Source organism: Vespa mandarinia, chromosome 7 (assembly GCF_050613455.1).
Source record: "Vespa mandarinia isolate Hongniang chromosome 7, ASM5061345v1, whole genome shotgun sequence".
Taxonomy (NCBI): domain Eukaryota; kingdom Metazoa; phylum Arthropoda; class Insecta; order Hymenoptera; family Vespidae; genus Vespa; species Vespa mandarinia.
This window is the reverse complement of record NC_140816.1, coordinates 4,617,606-4,645,000: the sequence shown is the minus strand read 5'-3', so window position 1 is coordinate 4,645,000 and position 27,395 is coordinate 4,617,606. Positions and strand designations below refer to the sequence as shown.

Genomic DNA, 27,395 nt, shown 5'->3' with positions numbered 1-27,395 from the left:
AAATACATTTTGGAAACATTCCATGCTATAATAAAACACAAAATGAAAGTGGGATGATCGGAGAAATATCGTAAACTCGTAAATAACAACGAACTGAATAAAATGAATTTATTAATATCAATTGTTCATATTCAACTTTGTTTAAAGATATTCTACACATTTTATAGAAACTTTTTTAACGATATATTAATACGATAAATGAACTCGAGGATACTATAAAAATATATAGTGCGATGGAATAAGCGAGATACCGAGAGAAAGAAGGGAGGGAACCTTGAGGATGAAATATGTGTTGCATGAGAACAGACTGCATTCGTTGAAAGAACAACGACGATGGCGGTGCATAATGACGACGGACGTATGCATATTGAAAATAGAAATTCATTTTAATCCTATAAAAAAGATTCGTTAGATCTTTCGGTGTTTCGGCGAAAAGTGAAAAGAAAAAGAAAAAGAAAAATTCGATTAAATTCAACGAAAATAAATATTTAAGAAATTTTTCATTATCACTATATCATAATCATTTCTATCATATTAATAACAGTATATCATACATATATATAAGCTTCTAATATAATTTCTATATAAAATTTTTATATATTTTTCATTCCTCGTCCAGTAACTATCACAATATGCTAATATCATGTGTAAATGACAGTACGATATATATATATATATATATATATATATATATATATATATATCAAAGAAAGTTTCGTGACATGAACGACAAAATTAATAAGCTTTGATCATCGTCGAAGAGACACGATAGTTCGATGGCGACGAAGAATTTGCGTCAGAAGAGCGACGACGACAGGTGGAGAAGAAGAGAGTCGCGATAATGGAAATAGAAGTGCGATCCTTTTAGACGACGTTCTGGATTATGACGCGAAATATGAGAAGGAAAAAAAGAGTAGTGAGAAGTTCTACTGAAGTACAGTTCTCGATTCCAAAATTTCTCATTCGTGCTAAATCGTTCGTAAAATATATTGAAATAGTGAAATATCTTTGAATCTTGTAAACAAATTTTTCTAAATTTAAAATTGAATAAATTACCTAAAAACAATTCAATCGTCTATTGCGCAGCCTGACATTGATATAAGATAATCAGAATATGTTGTAAATCGTAAAAGTAAAACGAAAAAAAGAAAAAAAAAAAAAGAAAGAAAAAAAACAAATAATCATATAATCATATACCCATATACCTGATATAATATACATTAAAAAAATATTCATAAATCATAAACGTAAAAAGAAAATAATCCATGTACCCATACACCCAAAAACACATGATCAAAGTGTATTATAAATGTATCAAAAAACAAAAAAACAAAAAAAAAAGGAAAGAGAAAAAGAGAAAAAAAGGGAAAAAAAGGAAAAAGAAAGAAATATAGAGAAAAACAAAAAAAAAAAAAAAGAAACAAGAAATGACAGAAGAAAGGATCGGTTGTCTACGCAGACGCAATCGTCAAAATGCAATTTGGCAGATGTCCTAATCGTTACTCGAGGAAAGTGGAGGAACGCGTAAGTAGGTTCTCTCGTCGCTTTGGTATCCCGTTAACGAGGGAGAAAAGACGGCGAACTAGAAAAGGGATCTTCGAGAATAGACGTCGCGATAGCGCGGAAACGGCCTTAAAGACTCTTAAATCCTCTTCACGAGGGAGAGCAACTTCTCCTTCTTTCTTTCTTTCTTTCTTTCTTTCTTTCTTGCTTTATTTCTTTCTTTCTTTCTCGAGACGACGCGACGGCTCGCGCCGAGAAGTTGACACAGGGGACAGGTGGATCTAAATAAAGACTGGACCGACGCCAGGAGCCACAAAGATGGCCGACACCGAGACGCGAGACGCGAGACGTCGTCGTCGTCGTCGTCGTCGTCGTCGTCGTCGTCGTCGTCGTCGTCGTTGTCGTCGTTGTCGTCGTTGTCGTCGTTGTCGTCGTCGTCAACGAACGACAACATCGTCTTCTCTTATCTTCGTTGTTCGTCAATGATCTATACATCGATAAAAATCTATCACTATTCGTTCATGTCAATAATCAAATTTATCGGCGAATTAGAAAATTTGGGGATTTGTTTTTTATTACGTATGCTTTCTTATCTATCAAGTTTAATTTAACTTCCAATTGTGTCAAGTTCGCCGATTATATCGATAACAAATATATTATACTGCCAAATTATTGTTTCAATGCTTTCTTTTTTTGTTTTTTCTTCTTCTTCTTCTTTTTCTTATGAATAAACAAATGTCTGTTATATAATTAAATTAATGATCCATAAATGTGAATGATCATGAAATTAATGACAACGTAATTCGAATAAAATCAATATATTATTAATTTCATTACTAATATATATTAATAAGTATTAATATAAAAATACAATTTAACGAGAATCGTTATCACGGTCATATATATAAAAAAGAAAAAGAAAAAAAAAGAAAAAAAAAATAAAGGGAAAGAAGAAAGAAAAAAAAGGAAGCAGATTTGAATGATCTCTTAATATTTCTAATAGCTCGGATGAAATATATTTTCACGAATTTGGATCGAACGAGAGGGAGAAAGTTAAAATGCTTCCGTGTTGGATGCATCGCGGACGCGTCGGCGGATCGAACGGTGTTAAATTTCACTTATCCCACCTACGTTACGCTAATTCGAGGACACGCGTTCTCTGCCACGTGGTGCTAGAGCGTAGAAGAAGAAGAATGTGACGTAAGCAATATCCTTGCCAATTACGCCTTCACCGAGAGGCATCAAAACTTACGTATGTACAATACATACATTCACGTATCTACTACTATGTTATACGATTATTCTCATTGGCTAACCATTAATTTATAACTCCCACCATGTTGCGTCCCCATCGAAAATAAATCCCAACGCAACAATATTTAAAACTTTTCGTCGGCGTGCCAAATGTGCTCGCGCGTTCTATGCCAAATGCCAGAGTAGTACGAGATTCAAAACTCGCGCCAAATTTCCTTCACTCGAATGTCTCTCTATCTCTTTATCTTTCTATCTCTCTATCTCTATCTCTATCTCTATCTCTCTCTCTCTCACTCTCTCTCTCTCTCTTTCTCTCTCTCTCACTCTCTGATTCTCGTGACATATTAATAAATTAGCCGACGTAAGGGAGTCACAGAAAATGCTTTTGAAATGTTCTCTATCTCGTACGATGAGACGACGAATCTTTCGAAAGATGCAAAGCTTTGCATGGGGCCTGAATCGAGGAACAGGGCAAAAAAGAACGAATTCTCGTCGTCCATGGGGTCGAAAGCGCGTATTCACGATTCTCCGCTCATCATTCTTCTCTCTTTCACGGACGTACGAGTCTTTTCTTGAACTCGTTTTCGAAAGGAGAAGTCTTGAATTTTCTTTTCTTGTTCTTTTTTTCTTTCCCCCTCCCCCCTCTCCCCGTTCATGTCGTTACAATTAAATTCTTCAAAGAAATAAAAGGAAAAAGAAAAAGAAAAACAAAGGAAAGAAAAAGAAGAAGGAGAAGAAAGAAAAAAAAAGAAAAAAAAAAGAAAAAAGAAGAAAATAAAAGGAAAAGAAAAAGAAAAAAAAACCATCAAGTACAACACCAAAAAAAATACAACACCAATAGCGACACCAAGTGTAGTGTAAGCTTTCACCACACACACAAGGTTATTATTAATATTACAGTGGTTAGCGGAGCCTGTAAACTCGACTAGACTCTTTCTCTCTTTCTCTCTCCCTCCTTTACTCTAATCTCCGATTCTCTATCTATCTCTGTGTTTTATTATTTTTTTTTCTTTTTTTTTTTTTCCCTATTTATTTCTCCATGCTCCAAAACGAGACTTCCGGTTTTCCGCGAAACTTACGACACGTGCCAATACAAAATACCGGCTTACCATGAATAACTCTCGCGATATCTATTAAACGACTTAACTCATTCTCAGAAATTATCTTTCAGTTTGATTAAAACTTTTTTTTTTTTAGCGATTAATCCTATCTGAATGGCTCGACAAAATATATTATTTGTAATTATTTATGAAGGAAAAAGAAAAAAAAAAGAAAAAAAGAAAAAAAAGAAAAAAAGTAAAGTTTAAATTACAAGCGACTTTAATTAATCACATTTTACGTCATAGAATAATTATAAGTGATTTAAATACAATAACAATGAATAAATTGTTAATCTCTGAACGAAAGGCAAATAACGTACGTAACATTTAATTCATTGAAAATTTTCTTTTGGAGAAAAGAAAAAAAGAAGAAAAAAAAAAAAAAAAAAAGAAGAAGAAAAAAAAACAGTAATTCGATTTTCCAATAGTTAAAAAGAATTTTTTGAATTACATTTAATAAAACTATTTCAAACGTTATCACGAAATTTAAACGCAATCGTAAATTTGAAAGATATTCCTTTTTTTTTTTTTTTTTTTTTTTCGTTATACACATTCGATTAGATCTAAGTTTCGTTCAGAAAATAACACGAAGGAATCTGGTCGTGGCAAATAAGGTTGAACTGCGATAAAATCGATAGAAACGTAATAAAGAATTAACACCGCGCCAAGCTTTGTGTCCTGGGCCAAGCCAGGTCGATTTTTCACGATCAACGAATACACGGCGTGTCGTTTCGCGTTCTCTTTCTAACTCTAACTCTATCTCTGTCTCTGTCTATCTGTCTCTCTCTCTCTCTCTTTCTCTCTCTCTAACTCTATCTCTGTCTCTGTCTCTGTCTGTCTGTCTCTCTCTCTCTTTCTCTCTCTCTTCACCTCTTCTTCATTCTCTCTCTCTCTCTCTCTCTTTCTCTCTCTCTCTCTCTCTCTCTCTCTTTCTCTCTCACTCTCTCTCTCTTTATGAGGAGGAGTCCTCGTCGACGTCGCTGATAAAATCTATTTTCGCTTTTAGCCGGACAAAAGGAAGAAAGAGCACGCGCACGCGCTCGTTTTCGTCCGGCGCGAAAGAATAAATATTTGTGTTGAGTTAAATGGCTCCCGAGACGTGAACGAAAATCTCGATTCGATCCTACAGGAATACTTCGAAACGTTGACTGTTAACTTATTATAATTCTATTCCCGATCCCGATATCAATTTTTCTATTGTATATTGTTCGTTAAATATTTTTCTAAAATCCGTACGTTAACATTTGCCTAAAAATTACGATTACAAGTAATTTTAATGTCTAATGTCTAATATCTAATGTTTGATAAAATAAGATATTATACGGGCATATCGATTTAGAGAATATCGAAGAGACAATTAAACTCATTAAATTTGAAAAAAGAAAAAGAAAAAAAAAACGAAATCTCGCTGCCAGAGGTAACGCGTACAAAAAAAAAAAAAAAAAAAAGGTAAGGAAAAATAATAAACAAGAGAGAAATAATTACGTGAATATTTTTCAATTACGAAAGAAACGAAGACAAAATTCATTACGAAGAAAAGCACAAAAGATAATAATCGTTTTGATGTTCGACTAATTGCAAATAATCACGTTATTAATAAGATCGATCGATCAATCGATCGGATCACAGTTATTATTGATTAATTATAAAAGAAATCATCGCGTGCGTTTTCATTCTTAAAACAGTAGCCCTCGTATTCGCGATATGTTAAAGTTATCAGAGAAAATAGTATTCGACTTTTTTCTATTTTTTGTTTTTTGTTTTTTTTTTTTTTTTTTGTTTTTAACGCATTAACAGAAAGAGGGAAACGAATTCGAGGCATACAGGCATTATTGCTGTATCGTTACACGTTAAAATTCATTATCATCGTCGTTACCATGTCATTATTGTAATTATGCTTGATTAAGAAACAAGAGGTATATGTATGTGTGTGTATGAGTGTACGTGCCTATGTATGTATGTATGTATGTATGTATGTATGTATGTATGTATGTATGTATGTATGTATGTATGTATGTATGTATGTATGTATGTATGTATGTATGTATGTATGTATGTATGTATGTATGTATGTGTGTGTGTGTGTGTGTGTGTGTGAGAGAGAAGAGTGAAGTATAAGATAAAAAAAAAGAAAAAAAAAGATTTAAAAAAAAAACAAAAAAAAGAAAAAAATAAAGATAAAAGAAAGAGTCAAAACCAGTAAACAAACAATCGCAACTCGCTCAGCAACCGCAATCTCAATTATTCATCACTTCAACGTAAACTTCACTAAGAAAGTAGAAACAAGGAAAGTAAGAAAAAAAAACACAACTCAAAGAAAAAAAAAAAAAAGAGATACGGTAGATGAAGAAGAGGAAGAGACCGAACCCTCCGAAGAGATCTCCCTTGCAAGTAGCGTGTATACTTCATCGAAAGAAATTCGTAGGTACTCGTGTGGCTTCGTATACGTGTGCGTGTGCCGTATATTATATCCCCTTTCTCTTTCTCTCTCTCTCCCTCTCTATCTATCTCTCAATTCCCCTCTTTCTCTCTCTCTCTCTCTCTCTCTCTCTCTCTCTCTCTCTTTCCCCCTTTCTCACCCTTTCCTTCACAGTTTTCGCGAATATTTCTCCCTCTTTTCTCATATATGCGTATGTTTTTCTCTCTCTCTCTCTCTCTCTCTCTCTCTCTCTATCTCTCTCTTTTAGTAGATGGACTTCTTTTTCACTTTTTCTCGCCTTTTTCGTTCGTTATACATAGTCTCTCTTTTACAAACGTTCGTTTCATCATTTTCTTTCATTATTGTTCTCTTTTACTTTTGCTCCTTAGAACGGCCGACGGCCCTCTCAAGGATCTCGAAAAGAGGACTCTCTGCTTGCTGCCTTACGCTCACGCGTCAGGATGCTGAAACGTTATATATAAGACTGTCTTCAACAAAAAAAATCTACGATCTCACTCACGAACCGTATGCGATTAAACGAACACTTATTTATATGCCTATGTATTTTATATTATATTATCTAGACACGTTAATGACGTAATTACGCGTTGCCGGTAAATAAAAAAGAAAAATATATATAAAACGATTTTTCTGGAGGTAAGAAAAAATATCCGTCGTTATTGATCGGATTTTTACTTAGAAAGACAACAAAAAAAAAAAAAAAAAAAAAAAAGGAAAGAAAAACAAAATAGGCTTCTCTTCTTTTTTTTTCTTTTTTTTTTTCTTTTTTTTTTCTTTTTTTTTTTATGTTTATCCCCCAAAGAAAAGAAAAAGTTCTTGAAAATGTTTACGATTGAGATTCGATGCTTCTTACGCTACTTCCTTCGTCTGCGATAAGTTACAACACTTACGTTCTTAAATATACTTCGAAAAAAATCACATCAACATAGACTCACCCATATTGACCTGGAAGAACCGCAGGATATCCAGCTCGAATGCCAGCAGCAAATGGGAATGCTGAAATCATAAATGATATACGATTAATTTCTATTTGCGTTTTCTAATCGCCGACCGACCCTGAACTACTACGTTTATATTTCGATGGTTTTTACGTGCAAATAGAACACAAAGAAATGGTTGGTACTTTCTAAATCCGTCTAAATGAAATAAAAAGAAGAAGTAAAAATAAAAAATAAAAATGAAAAATAAGTGGCAATTTGGCTGAAACAAAGAACGTGGCTAAAGGAGAGGAAAGAAAAAAAAAAAGAAAAGAAAAGAAAAGACAAATGTAAAGTCGGTGGCTCCGTTAGGGCAATTTTAGACACAGACTCCAAAGCTATGTTGGCCTAAAGCCATTTAAGAAAAAGAGAGACAGAGGGACAAAGAGAGAGAAAGAGAGGAGGGGGGAGATAGAGAGAGAAAGCAAGCGAGAATGATGCTGAGAACGCGACTACCACTTCATTTGGGCTTTCAAAAATGTTTCTCGCCCTTTCTGTGCTCCGCTATCGTCCCTCTCTTTCTCTCTTTTGAGATCAAAGATCAAACTGGGTTACGTAACGCGACTCCACTCTACCTTCTATCTTTATCAACATCTAGCTGAAGAAACAAACGCGTGAACCATGCGATAAGTTAGCTACGATCGAGATCTCTAGCATACAGAATACAGGGTAGAGTTTTTGATTACAACATTGTGACCAACCATAATTACTTTGAATTTTGCAAAATTCGTTAATATATATATATATATATATATATATATATATATATATATATATATATTGATAGCACAAAAATAATCCTGATTATTCAGATTCTTCTATCGACTTTCGATCTTGGATCGAATAATTAAACATAATATGATATTAAAAAGGAATTTTTTTTTTTTTTTTTTTTTATAAATATCTATACCTTTATCATATCAGAAAAACAAAAACTATAGCTAATCTTTATATGTAATCTGTCTTTTCTACTTCAAAGGTCAAAATGCGTACCATGTTCTTCCAGTAAGACAAAACTCACTGAGTCGAGCCACGTATCATTGGACGTTTAGTACGGTAAATATGATTTACAGAGAACACTCACTTTTCTAAGTGTTAGTGTCAGAATCGTAAAACGATCGTCTATGTGCTTTCGGTACTGAACAGACTGGAAATAAGTAAAACTGTAGATCTTGGAATAACCAAGCACTGTAGTACTATAATATCCTAAGGCAAACGCTGTATGACTCATCCGTGCTTTCACGTTTCAATTTTTTTTACGATTTCTCGAACGCATCGAAATGTTCATTATTCACTTAAAAATAGATCGAATGTTTGCGAGGTTAAACATCGGACCGACATATCGCAAAGATTCTCTGGAGATTGTATCAAATGAGATATCTTTACGCTATTCGAAAAAAAAAAGAAAAAAGAAAAAAAAAGAGAAAGAAAGAAAGAAAGAAAGAATATTAAACACTAGAACAGTATCAGCAACTTATTTAATCTATAAAACAAAATTGCTATATCGCAAAACTTTTCGTAGAATGAAAAGATCTTCAACGTCTTATCATTTCAATGATAAAACGTAATAAAAAAAAAAAAAAAAAAAAAAAAAGACTCAATTTATAATACATTTATACCATTCTTACTTCAGTTATTCAAACCATTTTATAAAATATTTTCTACCCGCGTCACTATTCTAAAGATAATGTAAAATAATAATGAAAGAAGACTTTGAAAAACGTATATAGAAATGAACTTACTCGTTTGCAAGTTACCCCTTGGCTTGGCTCCGAGTATTGCCAAGTTAACGTTGGCCTTGCGACCATCGATGATGGGATTAGGATCCTTGCAGGCTCTCTCTGCAGCCGCTCTGTCTCCCATGATAACCTATGAGCAAAATCGATTGATCCAATACGTCTGGATACCTTGTACGTGATCGTCGTGTTGTAAGGAGTAAATAAATGACGTGAACAAAAATACTTTCGTTAATCAACAAGAATGACGTAAGGTCGATGCTCGAATTTCCATGTTATCTAAAGTAGACTAATGATAAGACGAATAACAGGTTCTTCGACCGAGTTTTATCCAGTTTATACATTCGTGACATTCGCTAAAAAAAAACTTTATCGGCAAAAGGACACCGTGTGAAAGTTAGTCCATTTCGGACAAGAGCATGCAAAACTAGTTCATTATGATTTACGAGTTTATCGATAGGGACCGGATTTCCTTCACGGAGAAACAAACTCGATTCAAGTCGTAAATCATACGAGCATAAGCTCCGATGAGATTAAAAGTATGTACATATGTATTTCTTCATGTGTACTTTCATTTGACTAGATATTAGTAATTCATTCTATTATAATAAGCTTCATGTTCGATAATAACGGCCTACAGTAAAGTCTATAATGAAATTAAACTCGTACGAATAAATTTTTACAATACTAACAACATCCTCATTAATTGTTATTATAATAAATCTGGTTAATCAAACGTTTTATTAAGAACAATTTCTTTTTTCCTTTTGATAATAATTATTAGTCCAATCTGTTTATACAAATATGGTTAAGATATACGATACAATGATACAAACAAATGATACAAATCATTACTCACGAAACCGTAGCCCCTGCTTTTTCCAGTTTGTCTGTCGGTGATGACAACGGCTTCCTCAATATCCCCATAAACACTGAAATGTTCCCTGAGACTTTTATCGGTCGTATGATAAGGTAGACCGCCAACGAATAACTTAGTCCAGGTGGTATCTTTTTGCTGAGGTGTGGCACCCGCAAGAGCACCCAGCCCGGAAACAAGCTCGTCCGGGCCTGGTGCTCCCACAGCGCCCACGGCACTGAGACCGGCGGCACCGGGCATCAACATCCTCCAAATTTTGGCGATGTCACCGCCGGACGACAAAACCACTTGATCAATCTTGACAATTTATTTGGTACTTTAGGGATGAAAAGAAATCAGGCGTGCCGTTGGTTTAACAGCATCTAGGTCAAACTAACGCAAGGTTGCCCTTTCTGGAAATATAAAATAGTAATAATTTGAAAACATGTTCCAATCGGATAAAATTATCCTTAAATGGTAACCGATTTTATGTGATATGATTTCTTTCCCCAATATAATAATATTTTCTAATCGTTCAAAATCAATCGTTAACTCGTCATTAAATATCGCCTAATCTTAATTCCTTAAATACTGTTGATTTTTTTTTTTTTAATATTTATTTTATATAATCTTTAAAAATCTCCCAGTTCTAAACTATTCAACGCATCCTGTCCTGCAGAAACGATCGAAAAGGAACGAAAACGGTTTTCCCTTCGTCACGAGCCATTTCTTTCTCTTTTTCTCTTTCCCTCCGTCTCTCTCTCTCTCTCTCTCTCTCTCTCTCTCTCGACGAATCGATGACTTCAGCATGTACAAAGCGAACAGATAAAAATCCCCCTTTGCACGGAAGCCGCGAGAGAAGGAGAAGAAGAAAGAGAAAGAAAGAGAGAGTGAGAGAAAGAAAGAGAGAAATAGAAAGAGAGAGAACTAGCTAGAGAAGTCTCGTCGAGGAAGGAGAAGAAAAGGGCAAGGAGGAGGGAACCCTGACCTCCATTCAAGGTTGGAAGAGCCTGAAAAAGGGAGGTAGCACAGCTTAAGGCCTATGCCTTGCTCAGGTAGACCGAGTATAGGGTATTTTTCGTAAGGTTCTCTCTCGCCTTTCGAGTTTCAGCGATGAAGCCTGCAGAAACGGAAGGTCCTCTCTTTCTCCCTTTCTCTCCTCTCTTTTCATCTCTTTTCCTCCCTCTTTGAGAGCTGCCTGAAGCGGGCTACGTCCCTCTCTCATTGTGCACACCAGGCCTCGGCAAGGACCTAACGTGTACCTCCCTCTCCGTTCCTCCCAACACAGCTCGTCTCACCTAGGTTTAGTCTCTCCCTGACCGTCGTTACCCCCACCACAAACAACACCGGGCCCTTTTACTCGGGAACCGACGTCCGTTCGTTCGTTCGTTTCTGCCGAATCCCCCAAAACGATCCGGCAGCTGCTGCAGAAAACCGGTGCAGCACTGCGTATAATCACATTGTTGTAGTGCGTTCGGCTCCTTTCCTTCTCCTCCTCTTCCCCCTCTCCCTTCTCTTCCTTCTCATCCTCATCCTCCTCCTCCTCCAACTTCTTCTACTCCTCCACTAACCTTTCCCACCCTCTCCCTCTTTCTCTCTCTTTCTCTATCCCTTTTTGCCCTCTCTTTCGGAACGTCCTAGACGTCCTCCTCCTAGTCGCAAACCTCACCAAGACGATCGGTTGGGCAATAAAAGCTCTTTACCTGAATGCAACAACGATGATGAACAACAAGATAAATGGCATTATTTGACGAATACAACCTGAACGTTATCATGTAAAAGTCTAACACGAAAATTGTCCATGCAATTTTAACGAGTGTTGACTTAACTGTCTTTGAAAAGATATAATAAATGCCGATGGCCGTACTTGTAATATTTTATTTATCGTCAATAATATAACTGAAATACGTTGAAAGATAATTTTCTTGGTCAATAAAAAAGACTTCGAAAATAATTATTATACGTTAAAAAGAAAATCTTTGCGTCTGATATGTTTGAACATATTCTATATCTTACGAAAAAGCATATCCGTTAAATCCGAAGGATCAAATATTTATATATAAACATTAATGTTCATATATGAAAATTATATTTTATATAACTTTAACCTTGGAAATATATCTGTCATTTTACGGCATTACTTTTAAAATAACATTCATTTTCAAAATAATCTTTATTGATTTATGTAACTGGTTGCAACAAGTTGCTATTTATTTATTTTTTTTTTTTTTTTTCCTTTCTTTCTATGAAAGTTTACGATTGTCATTGTTTCAATATGACCATAGATGACCAATACTATACATCTAAAAACCAAAAGTAACGGGTATTTGAAAAATCTTTTATTCTTTCTAGTCGTCCCTTCAGGTAGACGGTTAGAACCCTAGGTAGAGAAAGTACTGCTTCGAGAAAGAACAACAGCCGTTAAGCGGGAACACAGCTGAGTTAGTCATAACTCGATCTTCGTCAAATCGATTACTCATTCTGACACAATAGAAGTTCACGTCGTTTGATGGTAGTAAAGTGAACGCACTAGGATAAATTAAAATTTTCGATGGCATAGGACAAATATCCTATATCATCGTCACGACGTATATAAGCCGTTTTATCGCGCGTTCGATGCTGGCCGATTGCCACGCGCTCAATTTTGCCCACGAAAATATCTTCTCGGCCAAAGTCACAAAGGCCAGACAGAGAAAGAAATAAAGAAGTTTATTATACTAAAGCTACGAATCTTACGAGTATATAGACAGTTAAAACTTTGTAGAGTGAGGGCTACGGGGGTTGGTGTGCAGAGAGAGAGAGAGAGAGAGAGAGAGAGAGAGAGAGAGAGAGAGAGAGAGAGAGAGAGAGAGAGGGTGTGGGGTGGGGTTGAGGGGAGAAAAAAGAAAAAAATAATTATATCCGAAGTAAAATCTCTTCGAAAGCGAAAAAGGAAAAGTAAATAAATTTTTTTATAGTACACTGAAATATGTTCTACAACGTTTTACAACAAGCATTATAATAATAATTACAATGTGAGTTTGAGGGGAAAAAACAAAACGTTATTTAAATTTACAAGTGCCAAGTAAAAAAAAAAAAAGAGAGAGAGAGAGAGATTAAAAAACTAGAAGACAATTTTATCGACGATCTATCACTGGAACTTTTTCTCGTCAACTTTTAAAAATTTCGAAAGAGAGAGTTTTCAATGGGCAGCACGACGAAACATCGATAACACGATTATCGAATTGTTTGCATCTCATGTGGAAACACTTGTTGAAGCACGATCAATGAGAAGGTAAATGCGTACGCACGATGGCCACTTTTTGCGCACATTTTTCAAAATCCAATTGAAATTCAATTTTAATCGATTAAATCGGGGAAAACAATGTTTACTCGTCGAGAAAATATGCATTAATAAATGAGAAAATGGATGAATGTATCATTTATACGTTCATCGTAAAAATATTATTTCTTGCTAAAATACATTTATCTATATATCGTAGAAAGAAGAGACAAAGAAAAAAAAAAAAAATAAAATTATGATAATATATTAAAAGTATACTCATATTTAAAATGACAGTCAATCGAAAATGTAATATATCTCGAAACATATGAAAGTAATTTTCTATCATCATAAAATTGACCAATGCGTTAATTATCGATTAACCTTCTACTGTTTAATCGAATCAATCCGTTATTACAATTATTCTTAATGACCTATAAATTTAATATTAATTTTATTCGTTAATTATCGAATGAAGTAGAATCAAGAAAAGAAAAAAAAAAGAAAAAAGAGAAAAAAAGAAAAGAAAAAAAAAAGAAAAAAAAGAAAAGAAAAGAAAAAAAAAATCCTCATTGGAACAGAAGCTAAAAAGACTTTCATCGCTTCGATGGTACAAAGATTATCGTTTATGTTTTATCAAATCGTTTGTTTTTTTTCCTCGTTTTTTTTTTTTTTTTCTTTAAAGAAAAACATCTCAATATATATATTTATATATATATATATATATATATATATATATATATATATATTTATATCTTCGATCTACGAAAGGTTGGTAAACATGGTTTAGAATACTTAATATCTCTCATTTTTATCGATGTAAAATCTTTGTCGTGAAGAAAAGAAGAGAAAAGTAAGGAAGATAAAAAAGAAAAAAAAAAAAGAAAGAAAGAAAGGAAGAAAGAAAGAAAGAAAGAACGGCCATTCGGGCAAAGTGCCGAGGGAGATTTCCAGGCGGATCGTGTTGCCCGAGGCAGGCAGCCTGGTCCAACTCGAAAAAGTTCGCCGTTCGTCGTGTAAACACAGACTTTTCCTTTAAATCCTATATGTCTACGGTCGTGGAACCATCGAGCATGATTCTCAACGCAATAATAACCAGCTAGCGAAAGTAGTCCTTTTTCGAGTGGCTAACTTCAATCGCGTTATAATGAACATATTTCTCCAAAAGTATACAATTACAAATATGTACTTTATACGAAGATGAGAGAGAGAGAGAGAGAGAGAGAGAAACGTCGAATGAAGAAGGAAAAATCGTCTGGTTTAACAAGCAACGATCGAACACGAACCGATCGAGACACCGTTGAGAAGCGAATGAAAAATAAACAAACTGCCTGTACATGTTGTATTTCTCATTACACATATAGCATAGTGTATATGTGTATATATATATATATATATATATATATATGAATACTATATATACAAACGGAAATACAAACTCGGCCATTAGGAATAGGCATTTTTTTTATCTCTGTCTTTCTTCTTCTTTTTCTCTCTTTTTTTTTCGTTTTTTCCTTGTTTTTTTTCTTTTTCTTTTTTTTCCCTTTCCACGAAGATGGCGCAAGTACACTCGATAGAAAACATATCCCTTTTCTCGTCCCTTTGGAAAAACCACATTAGAAATTGTTTATTGTTAACAATCGAATTATTTCTGTCTCTGTTTTACATACATATTACACACACACACACACACACACACACACACACACATATATATATATATATATGTACGTAATGTATTCGAAGAAAAGCGGTTAGTTAACCGAGTCGAAACCTGCACTTCTCGGCAAAGCTATTCTTCTTATCAAATGAAAGTCCATTGAATGAATGTGCAACAACTTTCGAACAAGAAGAAAGTCTAAAAGACGAGGATTCTTTCGATCGTTTCACAAAGTTGCACCAAAATTACATACTTCTCAGAGTCATTCATACCGTTTCAATATTTTACGTTTTTATAATAATATATTTAAATAATTTTTATGATCGACATTAACGTCGACTTTATTATATAAAATTGCATTAAACAGTTCCGTTTGATATGATCAATTAAAAATGTATTTAACTACGTCATATAAGTTTAGAATTAACGCGCGAAGAAAATGCGAAATTGGAACGTTGCGAATAGATAATAGACATGTACAATGATAGATATACCCTTGCTATCACGATCCCACTTATATACATAGAGAGGAGAAAAGAGGGAGAGAGGGAGAGAGAGAGAAAGAAAGAAAAAGAGAGAGAGAGAGAAAGAGAGAGAGAGAGAGAGAGAGAGAAAGACAGAAATAAATTGGCACGTGAAAAATGTCTACGTCGAAACATATGTACGTCGAATATAATTGATAGGGAGAAAAAAAAAAGAGAGCGAGAGAAATAGATATATATATATATATATATATACATAAGGAGAGAGAAAGAGAGAGTAAGAGAGAGAGAGAGAGAGAAAAAGAAAAAAGGGAAAGAAAAAAGGAGATGAAAAAAGGAGATGAAAACTCACCTCTTTTTTCTTCGTCGATGTTTCTTCTACACTTGTGAGTACACGTAAAATAATCCCAGTGTTAATTAATAATCCAACGAATAAGTTGTACACCGAGAGCGCGTATAAACACCCAAAGCTCGTGCGACGCGACGTGCGTCGTTCGTTGATCGGACACGAACTATTTCTTAACGCGTTAAACTTGCTTGTGATCGACAAAGGGGTGGTAGGTATATGACGGTAGTAGTAGTAGTGTAGTAGTAGTGGGGAGAGAAGAACGATGGCACACTATCTTGGTGAAAAAAAAAAAAAAAAAGGAAGGAGAAAGGCGACGCTCGGTTGGCGTTTTTTCGACGACGACGGCGACGACGACGACGACGACGACGACGACAACTACGACGACGACGACGACGACGACGACGACGACGACGACGACGACGACGACGACGACGACGATAACAACGCGACGATAACGTCGATTATTTCGAAGAAAAAAAAAAAACGCGGGAGATTTAAAAAGATCACTTGTCGATGAGAGCTATAAGGAAGAAACTAAGGATGAGTTTTCTTTCTCACTAAATTCACGATGATGATGATGATGATGATGATGATGATGATGATGATAAAGACGACGACGACGACGACAACACGAGTGCCAATAATAGTTGTGACGGTGTTAGTGACTGTGTCGTGTATTTATAAGTATATATGTACTAATACGTTGCCGTTCTTTCTTATATCTGAACTTAACGCGAACATCCGACACGATCGAATGCCCACGTGCGAATGTCGAACCGCTTTACAGTTTGGGAATACCATACGGCGCGCCAGTTCGCAAGATCCCTCCATGTCGAGTCTTCTCATTGGTCGAAAAGTCTTCCCTACTACATAGTACAATCAGGGACGTCTCAACTAGTACATGAACCTAGTACAAATATATTAGGATATTTTTAACTTTCGTTTCTCTTACGCACTTAACGAACGAATAAGAGATGTTATTCTTCTGATAAAAAAAAATCTATGACAAAGATCGATGTTTTATTTTTTTTTTACTTAAACAGATTGATAGATATGGCTTTATTTCCCATCGATTCAAATATACATTACCTCGATCGAAAATTATTATCTATTGTTTGAGATAACAAATGATTTTGTATTTTTTCTTTTCCCCTTTTCCTTTTCTTTTTCTTGGTTTTTTTTTCTTCTTTTTTTTTCTTTTTCTTTTTCTTTTTCTTTTTGTTTCGTTTTTTTCGAAAACGTGCAGAAATCGTTTTAACCGGTTAACCCGGATGATTACGTCACACGCGTTTCCTGCCCTCTTTTTCCAAAACGCGTCCGGCGATCGCACGAGGAAAGATGAAACGCAAACGTGTTGAGAGAAAGGAAGAGAAAGAGAAAGATAGAGAGTGAGAGTGAGAGTGAGAGAGAGAGAGAAAGAAAGAGAAGAGAGAGAAAGAGAAAGAGAGAGACAGAGAGAAAGAGGGAAAGAGAGAAAGGGAGAGAGAAATATATAGATAGATAGAGTGAGAAAGAAGAAAGATGGTGGTCTTCCCTTTTCTTTTCTTTCACCCTTCGAAGTAAAATCGTGAAGAAGAAGACGAACAGGGCACCGTGAACGATCGCCACGGAAGATTCATAACTACCGAGAGTAACCGAGGCAAGCCGAATTGTACCGAGGTAGAAAGGTATCAGCTGTTCGAATTATTATCGTCGTGGAGGACGGCAGATGTTCGCCAACCTGAAACGCTCCCTCGAAGGCTTTGAACCCGCTGATCTCTTTTCTTTCGTACGAACGAAAAACCTTTCGAGAAAAGCCCGCCGACCTTCCCAGCTGCGTTCGATTCCAATGCGTTTATACACATTTCCTTTTCTTTTTTCTTTTTTCTTTATTTTTATTTTTTTTATTTATTTATTTTTTTTTTTATTTCTTTCTCTTTTCTCTCTTTCACTTTTCTCTTATCTCTCTCTTTCTCTCTCTTTCTTTCTTTCTCTCGGTATAAGCAATCTAATCATTACTTAGAGCGAAAAACAATGATCAGAATGATGAAATTAAACATAATCGAAAATCTTAATTCTCAGAGATTCAAAGTTTCTAATAATAGTTACATATATGTACAATGACATATACTAATTATATTCGATATATTATCGACCAGTTAATATATATTTTTCTAAACGATGGATTAATTATAAAAAAAAAAAAAAAAAAAAAAAAATTAATAATCAGAATAAAAGTAATCCATTTAATTTTGTTGAAATTGATATTTTCACGGATTACATATTTTCCAAGATTTCTCAATACATAAGATACTTTATGAACAGTGGATAGAGGCAATGAGGAAGTTCTGTTTGTTTATCGGCTCGTTTCAGCCTTGAAATAAATAATGTTCGAAACATGTTACTGGTGGAATTTTGCCTGAGCTAATGTCGAATGTTAAAACAAACTAAGGGATTATAGTTTTATCGTGTTCCATATTTCAACAGTTTTCTAAACGACGAATGACCGATCATAAACCTTGAAAAGTTGGGGAGCTAACGACGAAGGTAGGGATGATTTCGAGTGCGTCGTAGCAAATAAACTCTGCCGTATTTCGTGTCTTATAAAATATCGTTATTTCAAGTATTAATACTTAGCTTGGTTCTCTTATTTTCAATTCATTCTGATTTTAGAATACCTTCTCATTTCCCACTTTTCTTCTTTCATATTTCTCTCATATTATATAAATATATGTATATATATATATATATATATATATATATATATATATATATATATTAATAAGATAATACATAATAAGAATATTTGAAAAAGAAGAAAAAGAAAAGGAAGGGGAAAAGAAAGAATACATTTTCAAAATTTACACTAATCAAGTATATAAGAATAACAAAATGTTGTATTAATTAATAATTAAATTACAAAGTTAAGGTACGTTAAAGTGATCGTAAAAATCTTTTACGATATATCATAGAATGTAACAAATATACCATTACAATTCGATAAATGTAAGAATTGATTTGCGTTGTGAAATTAATGGGAAAGTTTTCGCTTTGCGTTAACTGATAAATATACAATCGGCGAACAAAGTTTCATTGCTATGAAACAATTCAACAGAGAAGGTAATTAGTGAAATTTTTTAAAATGATTTGCAAGTCAAGTAAGAAATACGTATGGCCGTGGCGATATTTTATGTAGGAAAAAAAAAGAAAAAATAAAAGAAAGAAAGAAAGAAAAGAAAAATAGTACAAAGTCGAACTAAAGATTTTGAAACGCTAGAGTGAATGTACATATGCATGTATGTAGGTACGTTAGGAAATGAAACAACGACGGATTCACCGTCGTTGGCGTTACGGTAACGTCGTCACGATAAAAGCGAAAGTTTCCGCAAGTTTCCGTGTGTATCGCATCGCTTTCTGCTGTGGCCCATCGAAGCGCGATTTTTTTCTTTCCATTCACTGACTTCTCGCTCGCGACTCTGTTCATATTTCAATAATCTTTACAGAACACAAGGAAGATCTTCGTTATAAAGGCAGTACATTGTTTTATCATATTTTGCGCTTCGACGATTAACGATCACTCGTCGATAACTTCGTTGCGTATCAGATTCGATCGTTTCGCTTTCTTCTCTCAAAAGTATCGTGAGCGTTCATTTTCGTGCTCACCTGCTTACTTTTAAAATCCTTTAATTTCCTATTTCATTATATTTTTTATTTTTCTTTTCGGTATCACAGACATAAAATATATATTTTAATTATTTTGAATTTATTTGATGTTAAAAATGATTTTATATATATATATATATATATATATATATATTCATGTGTTTATATTTACACACACACACACACATACATGTATATATATATATATATAAACATATTATACATATATATGTATATATTGTTTTCTTTTTTCTATTCTAGTTTCACTTGATATAATCTATCTATCATAAGTACATGTTATATCATAAATTATGTCATCGGTTTTCTACTTTACTTTGTCGTCAACAATTGCTATATAATTAATATTACAATATTTGCGAATCTTTCTCTCTCTCTCTTTCCTTCTCTATTTCTCTTTTAAAAACATTCGAAAAGTAAAATTTTCAAATTGGAGTAACCTGTGATCGATATGAGACTCAAAGTGTTAAATATCTCTTTCTCTTTCTCTCTCTCCCTCTTTCTCTCTCTATCTATCTATCTCTTCTTCTCTTTCTCTTATGATATAGTTGCATCGTCTTCATCGTAGTCGTAGTCGTCGTCGTCGTCGTCGTCGTCGTCGTCGTCGTCGAGAAAGGAGACCCCATAGGTTTGTGGCACGCGCTGCCAGCTGCCCCACAGCTGTCTCTCCTCCGTCGTCCCCCAAACCCTACAAAGTCCATGGTTCTTAGCCGGGCGTGCTTTGCGTCTACGCATATCCACACAGAAAACGAACCGTTTCGTTTCTCCGTTTGCCGTGCACATGTCGCGTGAACGCGCGCGCGCGCGCGCACACGCTTGCACGAGCACGCACGGCTCTGTCTATGTCAGTGCACGCGCTTACTGCACGCGCGTGATGCACGCACCAACGCTTAAACTTCTGTCCGCAGGGCTGTCTCTTAATTACTTTTTCTTTTCTTTTCTATTTCGACATTTTCGAAATCGCTGAAAAATTCGTACAAAATGTCACGCAAACATCATTAAAATTCAAGTCAACGTAGCTAACAATTTTTTTTTTTTTTTATAAAAGCGAGAAAACAATCATTTATTTTTATCTTATCGATCCTACTGTCTGTGAGCAAAAGAGAGATAGAGGTAGAGAGAGAAATAGATAGAGAGAGAGAGAGAGAGAGATAGAGAGAAAGAGAGAGATAGAAAGAGAGATAGAGAGAGTGACCTTAATGTGAGAATTGATAAAATGAAATATATAATAGTAGATATATATTTGGAAACAGATAAATAAATAAGAAAATGTAATTAAGATGATATCGTGCACTGTACTTATCAGGTTTATCATTATTAACGAAAACTTCTTATGTACTACATCGAAAAAATATTTGATAGCTCTTGTAAACTCTTCTCGTTCAGTTGGCGTACGATGCTAATGTCGTCCCTGGCGATGCATACTCGATCGGCAGGCTCACCCTTTGCTCACTGCTAAACGCGGAACGACAAAGAAGACGGCCACCGGCGAGAATGGGGTAAAGGAAAGGGGTAGGGAGGAGGAGGGAAGAAGATTCGCGGGAAGATCCGTTGCGAAAAGTGATTCTAAAATCGCGCTCGTAGTCGGTTGCTAACGTTTAAACTAACATTTCTATACATATGTATGTACATATATTACATATGTACCTATATTCTTTCCAGTTGTTGTATATAACTAATGTGTATATATATATATATATATATATATATATATATATATATATCTGATTATATAAGATACGCGAATGATTAATTATAAAAATGGATTGGACAGGATTGAATCAATATTAAAATTGTTTGCAAATTATTGCGCAATGGACAATGATATAACATCTATATAACATAATCATTTATTCGTTTCTTCAATTAATCATTATAATTAACAATTATATAAACAATTTATTCACTGATGACATTGAATAAGTAGAAATTAATAAATATATTTATCACAAAAATATTATCCCTATTATTACTATTATTATTACATTCTCCTACATCTATATATATACACACGTCTTTCTACATTCATTGATAAAACCATTTTAACAAAAGGATTTCAAGATAAACCTTGTACCAGTTAACCGTTGCACTAGATTTTAACCGGCCGGAAATTCATACACTAGCATATTCAATTTATATGAATAAAAATTGAAACGTTTCCTGCTATTGAAATCTAAGTGATGTACAAACTTACAAAATAAGCATATGTTTATACATATATGTATATATATGTAGCAATAACTCATACATATAATGTTATTGGAATACCGTAAGGGGCTTTATATTTGCGGTTTCCCGTCCGGCTCGTCCAACGTGTACTCGCAGGAAATAGTCCTGAAGTGTCCTAGAGGATACAGGGCTATTAGGTTTCGCTTTGAAAAATGGTGGAACATGAGGGAGAAAGAGAGAAGAAGCTACATGATAAAAAGAAAGAGAAGAAAATGGAAAAGACGCAGAGACATCAGAAGAAGAAGACGAGGTGGTGTAAGAGTTCGTAAAAAAAAAAAAAAAAAAAAAAATAAAAAAAAAAGAAAACCAAAAAAATGGAAAAAGAAGAAAGGAAGAAAAAAGAGAGAAAGAGAGAGAGGGAGAGAGAGAGAGAGAGAGAGAGAAGCACAGTATATGAGCCAAGAACCGGAAAGCCCAGGGCGTTCAACCCTGACACTCGACGTATATTTAGATTTAAAGAGACCAGATCTAATTCGATATATCTTAGGTATCCTCGAGGCGAGCCGACAAAGTACCGCTGATTTTCCTCGATCGATAGACGATCATTGGAATTCTTTACGAAGACTGCGAGTATATCGTGGATAGGCAAATTCACGCCTTTGGCGTGCCCGTTGATAAGTAAGGGAGAAAAGAAAGAGAGATATAGGGATGAATAGACATACGTTGAAAGCTTGAAAGATAATAACGCTGTTAAATATTCGTCTTTCGAGTGAAATAAGTGATTCTATGTTCTCTGTAAAAAATGATTCCTTATTTTTAATTAATTATTTATACGTTAATATACGATGGGAACAAATTTGGGGAACATCGATGGGACATTGAAAATATATTAATCGTATATTTGTACGTTTTGGTTCCTGATTTTTTTTCTTGTTTTTTTTTTCTTCTTTTTTTTGATCTGTCAAAACGACAGATTAATTAGCAAATATAAAATGTGCGATCGACAATGGAAAAAAAATAAAAGAAAAAAAAGAAAAAGAAAAAAAAATTATCGTCGCGAATTATAATAAAAATGATAGTTATATCAATTATTAATGGAAAAATATAATACAAAGTTACGGAAATACAATTCGTCGTCTTTCTAGGACAATGATTTATGATAACTCGTTCAAAAAGGAACGTCGTTCGTTAAGCCCGTCGACGCGAAATCAGCTGATAGAATCAGCTGCACCAAAAAGTGCTTACCACTTCCGTAAAGGAAGTTGATCGTTTCCTATGGTACGCGTTGTTGCATAATCGTGCACGCGATTCCGCGTTCACCGGAGCTGTTCGATCCATGCTGTGTGTTTTATATGTATATCTATATATTAAGACTTTTAGCACGTGGCAAACTTTATCTTTGTCGCATTGTTATCGAAAAAACGTGAATTATCATAATCTTTTACAGAATAAAATCGGCTACTCTTAATGAGTATTTATTAATATAAATAAGAGATATCTTTCTTATTTATTAAATAGATATCCATATCAAATTTTATCATGTTTTACATTAATATATGTTTATTAAAATGCGATGCTTATGAATTAATATTACAAGTGTAATAACGTGTAATGATGATGATGATATGACTATGGTTATGTAATAATGACGGAAAAAAAAGAAATATTGTGTTTTGAGATAAGTAAAAATTCAATTGTATACAATTAAAAATAATTCTCTCCTCGAAATATTAATTTATATATATATATATATATATATATATATATAAAATTTGATTAATAATTATCGTAGAAATTGGTATAGTGAGAAAATAATGGAATAGAAAAATTCTGAAAATGTTCGAAACGATATTAAATGAAAGAAGTTTGGAAAGAAAAATAATAAAAAAATCGATTGAGGATCGTGAGTGAAAATTCGCAATGTACTCGTGTGCCTTTGCAGATACAATACCAGAACGGTGGCGGCAGCGGCCTTCTCGAAATAGACGAGAAGCCCGGCCCTCCAAACTCGTCCGAAAATAAAACAGGTTTCTTCGTTGGGAGCTGCCGCGAGTCGTCCAATTGGTCGGCATGGACTGACGGAAGAGCGAGTCGTGTATTAAATCCGAGACAAGGCGGAGACTGTGCGGAGACGAGCCGTGATTTATTTCCGATTATTCTACTCTCATATATACGGTGTTAAAAAGAAGACCTTACGATCAAACTAAAGAAACGGTTAAGAAATAGAAATAGAAATAGAAATAGAAATAGAAATAGAGAGAGAGAGAGAGAGAGAGAGAGAAAAAAAAAGAAGAAAAAACGGAGCAGTTCGAAGTGCACTCGCATCGTTTCATTTTGATAATGCAATTGATTAGCATCCTTGTGTTCATTTGATAAAGTAAACAATGGATTGCCTATGTTTTTACTACGAGTGATACTGAGTGAATTGCATTATCAAAAAAAAAAAAAAAGAAGAAAAAAAAGAAAAAAGAAAGAAAAGAAAGAAAATAAAAGAAAAGAAAAAAAGTAAAAAATATCGTTTCTAATCTACTTGTTCTTTAAAATCATTCAATTCTCTTTAACATATCGTATATACATATGTATATGTAGTAAAACATATTATATCTATATAACCGCTACTCGATTCCGTGACAAATTATTTGTGTTACAGTTTCAAGGATTTTCTGCGTCCATATGATCACGCACGAATGTCCAAACAATTGTGCAAATAAAGTCCCGTGAAATGTCACCTAAGAGCGGCTGTAAAAACGCGATTCTCTTATCTCTTTCTCTATCGGGGTTATAAGTATCTATCGTCAAAATGTAATCATGTCGAATAGTTATAAATATACGTACACGTTCGTACATATTTTCGTTCGAATGATAAAAATGATGGTAATGATACAGTTAATACGAATTCACGAAAAGAGAGATAATTTAATAAATTTAAAGTCACGATTAGTATGTTGATTCTTTTGTAAAATTAAAATCTTTTCAAAATCTTCTAAACATTTTTCTTTAAATATCTATATTTACTTATAAAGTTAATGTCTTCTCGATATCGTTTAAACGTTCTTCTTTAAATACATTAACGCTGATCGTCAATGTCACACGCACATATATATATATATATATATATATATATATATATATTTCTTGTAATAGTTTCATCTTATTATGATATAGATCGATATAAAAAAATTTTATCAAACTTTTCACTTAGGCAACATTCATAATTATTTACTCGATAAAAAATTCAGATTAAAAGATGTTGATACATACATACGTGTCGATATAATAACGAAATTCTTTAAACACAACTGGATGACGTCTTATAAAAGATTTCGCACTGTTTTTCTTTTCAAAACCTAATGATAGCAATGTAATATTATTCTGATTTAAGAGAAATATTGTTTGACGAATATACGACCGATCGGGAACTGTTCACTTTGTTGACAGACGAAATTCTTACAGAGAATTGTTCTCGTAGTTATGATTGTACGGAGGTCGCTGATACCAAACACGTTTTGAACTCTACAATGTTTTCAGAATATGTCCTTAACGATCAATTCTAAGAAAAAATAATACCAACAATATAATCTGTATAAATTTACGTTTATTTTGAAACATTTTTCATTCGAAACATTCTTATCGACGTAAAATGTTAAACGTAATTATTCTAAATAACATAACGATATTGATAATTAAAATAATATTAAAATAATAGAAATGTTAATGTCGAAATATGAAGAATAATGTTTGACACCATTTTTTCAATTTTCTTTTGTTTATCTATAAATATTCAAAGAAAAAATAGATACATATAAGTATGTATATATATATATTTTTTTTTTTTACATTATCCCAAGAAGACAGGCGCATATGAAAAATAATAAAAATTTATATATATGCATATATATATATATATATATTAAGCTATTACTTAAATTAATAAGTAGATCTAAAAATAAAAATCTATATATTTACTTTAATATAGGGAAAATGAAAAATGTGTTCTACAAATCTGTTCTGCATAACCATGTTTTTTAAAAACTAAAACTGAACATTCATTCGGCGGTATAATATTCTCAATGATAAGATGAACATTCTGCTAGATCTATGTATGTATGTATATATATATATACATATATAAATGAAATTAATTATACTTTAAAGGTTTAAACTGATTGACATATGGCGGAGAATTATTATCAGATGGGTATACATATCGATCAAAATCGTTACTCGAATAATCTGATAGATGTTCGGAGAAAAATGGCCCGGAAGGATATGAATTTGGAAAGGAATTCGAATAATAATTGTATCTTTCATCGGGATAAAAATTGGCAGGTCTTTCGTAAGGTAAATGATAATTGATTGGATTATGTTCCTGATAAACGGGTGGTAACATATCAAAAGTGAGATCAATATTATCTATGTTTTGTGGATTACCATCGTAATAACCAAAAAATGGCGGAAATGTTGTATTACTTTTCATCGTCGTTGAATTTGTCATGGTTACGTTGATAGTGGTAGATTCAGATGTAGAATCAGATGTTGTAGTAATATCACTGTTTGGCCTGGAAGTCGTTGAATTGTTGACTTTAGTTTTTCTTCTGTTTGTGGTCGCTCTCGAATTATCGGCATCTTCTTGAAGATCTTCGAAATCGTACACCGTAGTATCCTCGTTCGATACATTATGTACTTTTTCCTCGGATTTCTTTTGTGTTTCACATGTAACAATTTTGTTCGTCATCTGTAAAAATGACAAAGTGGAACTTATTATTTCACAGAGATAAGAACAATTGTAACGGAATCGAAATTGCCGATAGAAAAGAAATACAGAAAGATCGTAAACTGCGATCTCAATGAACAATCGTAAAAGATCTATCGTAGATTATCCGAACGGTAATAATAATTATCTACGTATAAAAGTGTAAAGACGGATAAATAGAAAGACATTGAAATGTATGTCATGTGATTCATCGTTCTGGTTTCAATATGATATTTGTTAAATTCTTACCTCTCCTTCTGTTTTTCTATTGACATTGCTACCAATAAGAGATTCCGCACTTTCGACGCGATTTTCGAGTCGACTTGAAGATTTTGATTTATCTGTTTTCTTTTTTTCCACTATATATTCCTCCTCCTCGCTATCATCAGAATCAGATGGTCGCTTGTCGCCGAGCACAGTAATTATTTGATCCGGACGATCGGCCCCATTTTGTTGAGACGATCCACTAATGAGAGATTGTAATTTCAAAGGATCAAAGAAAGGATAGAATCCTAAAGGAGTATGATATAGATAAGGATGAGGTACAAAAGGATAAGGATCGTAATAAGCGGCTAAATAAGGCCCTTGTTTCGAAGGAACAAAATTCATGGCTATTGAGGCTTGAGGAAGCTTTGCATAGGCTTTCACAGTTGATGAAGCAGCACCAGCAAGTCCACCAAAACCAAGTCCGGCTAGAAAAGCTAAACTTCCTAAGAATTTCGACTTCCGCTTGTTAAACATTTCCATAGTATTTATTTTATCGTTTTCACGTTTTTCCGTATTTTTGATATTCATTGATTCCAATCGTTTCGATAACAGACTTGACCATGATATTTCCTTTGCCAACGAATGACTGTCATTATTCTTTAAAATCATCGTACTTTCGGGTTTGAGCGCCTTCGTGACATCATCGCAATTCACTCCTACAAAAATTCGCCAATAAAATATTAATTTAATTTAAACGTTTTACGAATTATTATAAAATGTTTTTTTTTGTTTGTTCTATTTCTTACCTCTACCGCAAAGAATGACGATTGAAAATAGAACGATTAAGGAGCTCATCCTCGCTTTGCTGTGATCGATTCAAAAGTGAAGAGAAACTCGAGTGGTTCACTAGACCAACTTTAAAATCTGCGGGTTACCCTCATGTTCGAGAAAGTGTGTTTCCTAGATATCGGAATAAATAAGATAATT

General features: G+C 33.9%; 2 protein-coding genes across 3 annotated transcripts in view; both read right to left on the bottom strand.

Annotated features, from left to right (window-relative positions):
- Window positions 1-24,990, bottom strand: part of LOC118440663 (RNA-binding protein 38) — a 34,905-nt gene extending 9,915 nt beyond the window's left edge. Inside the window, exons 1-4 of one of the 2 annotated variants that reach the window (XM_085658423.1) lie at window positions 24,710-24,990; window positions 9,870-10,279; window positions 9,017-9,143; window positions 7,233-7,293 (exon numbers count right to left, since the gene is read on the bottom strand). In XM_085658423.1, coding sequence (XP_085514549.1) covers window positions 7,233-7,293; window positions 9,017-9,143; window positions 9,870-10,133 — 452 coding nt within the window. In that variant the 5' untranslated portion in view covers window positions 10,134-10,279; window positions 24,710-24,990. Of the gene's footprint in view, window positions 1-7,232; window positions 7,294-9,016; window positions 9,144-9,869; window positions 10,280-15,622; window positions 16,396-24,709 lie in introns of those variants that run through there. The other variant, XM_035864022.2, reaches the window with a different exon arrangement.
- Window positions 24,991-25,586: 596 nt separating this feature from the next.
- LOC118440664 (uncharacterized) lies at window positions 25,587-27,392 on the bottom strand. The gene is made up of 3 exons (XM_035864023.2): window positions 27,215-27,392; window positions 26,451-27,124; window positions 25,587-26,183 (listed from the first exon to the last, which is right to left on the bottom strand). The coding sequence occupies exons 1-3, from the start codon at window positions 27,261-27,263 to the stop codon at window positions 25,587-25,589; spliced, it is 1,320 nt and encodes a 439-aa protein (XP_035719916.2). The 5' UTR covers window positions 27,264-27,392.
- Between the last annotated feature and the right edge of the window lie 3 nt (window positions 27,393-27,395).

Coding starts and splice junctions, on each gene's coding strand:
- LOC118440664 (XM_035864023.2), bottom strand. CDS start 27,263: ATGAGCTCCTTAATCGTTCTATTTTCAATCGTCATTCTTTGCGGTAGA. Junction 27,125..27,214: donor CGTCATTCTTTGCGGTAGAG/GTAAGAAATAGA, acceptor GAATTTTTGTAG/GAGTGAATTGCGATGATGTC. Junction 26,184..26,450: donor ATAGAAAAACAGAAGGAGAG/GTAAGAATTTAA, acceptor TCATTTTTACAG/ATGACGAACAAAATTGTTAC.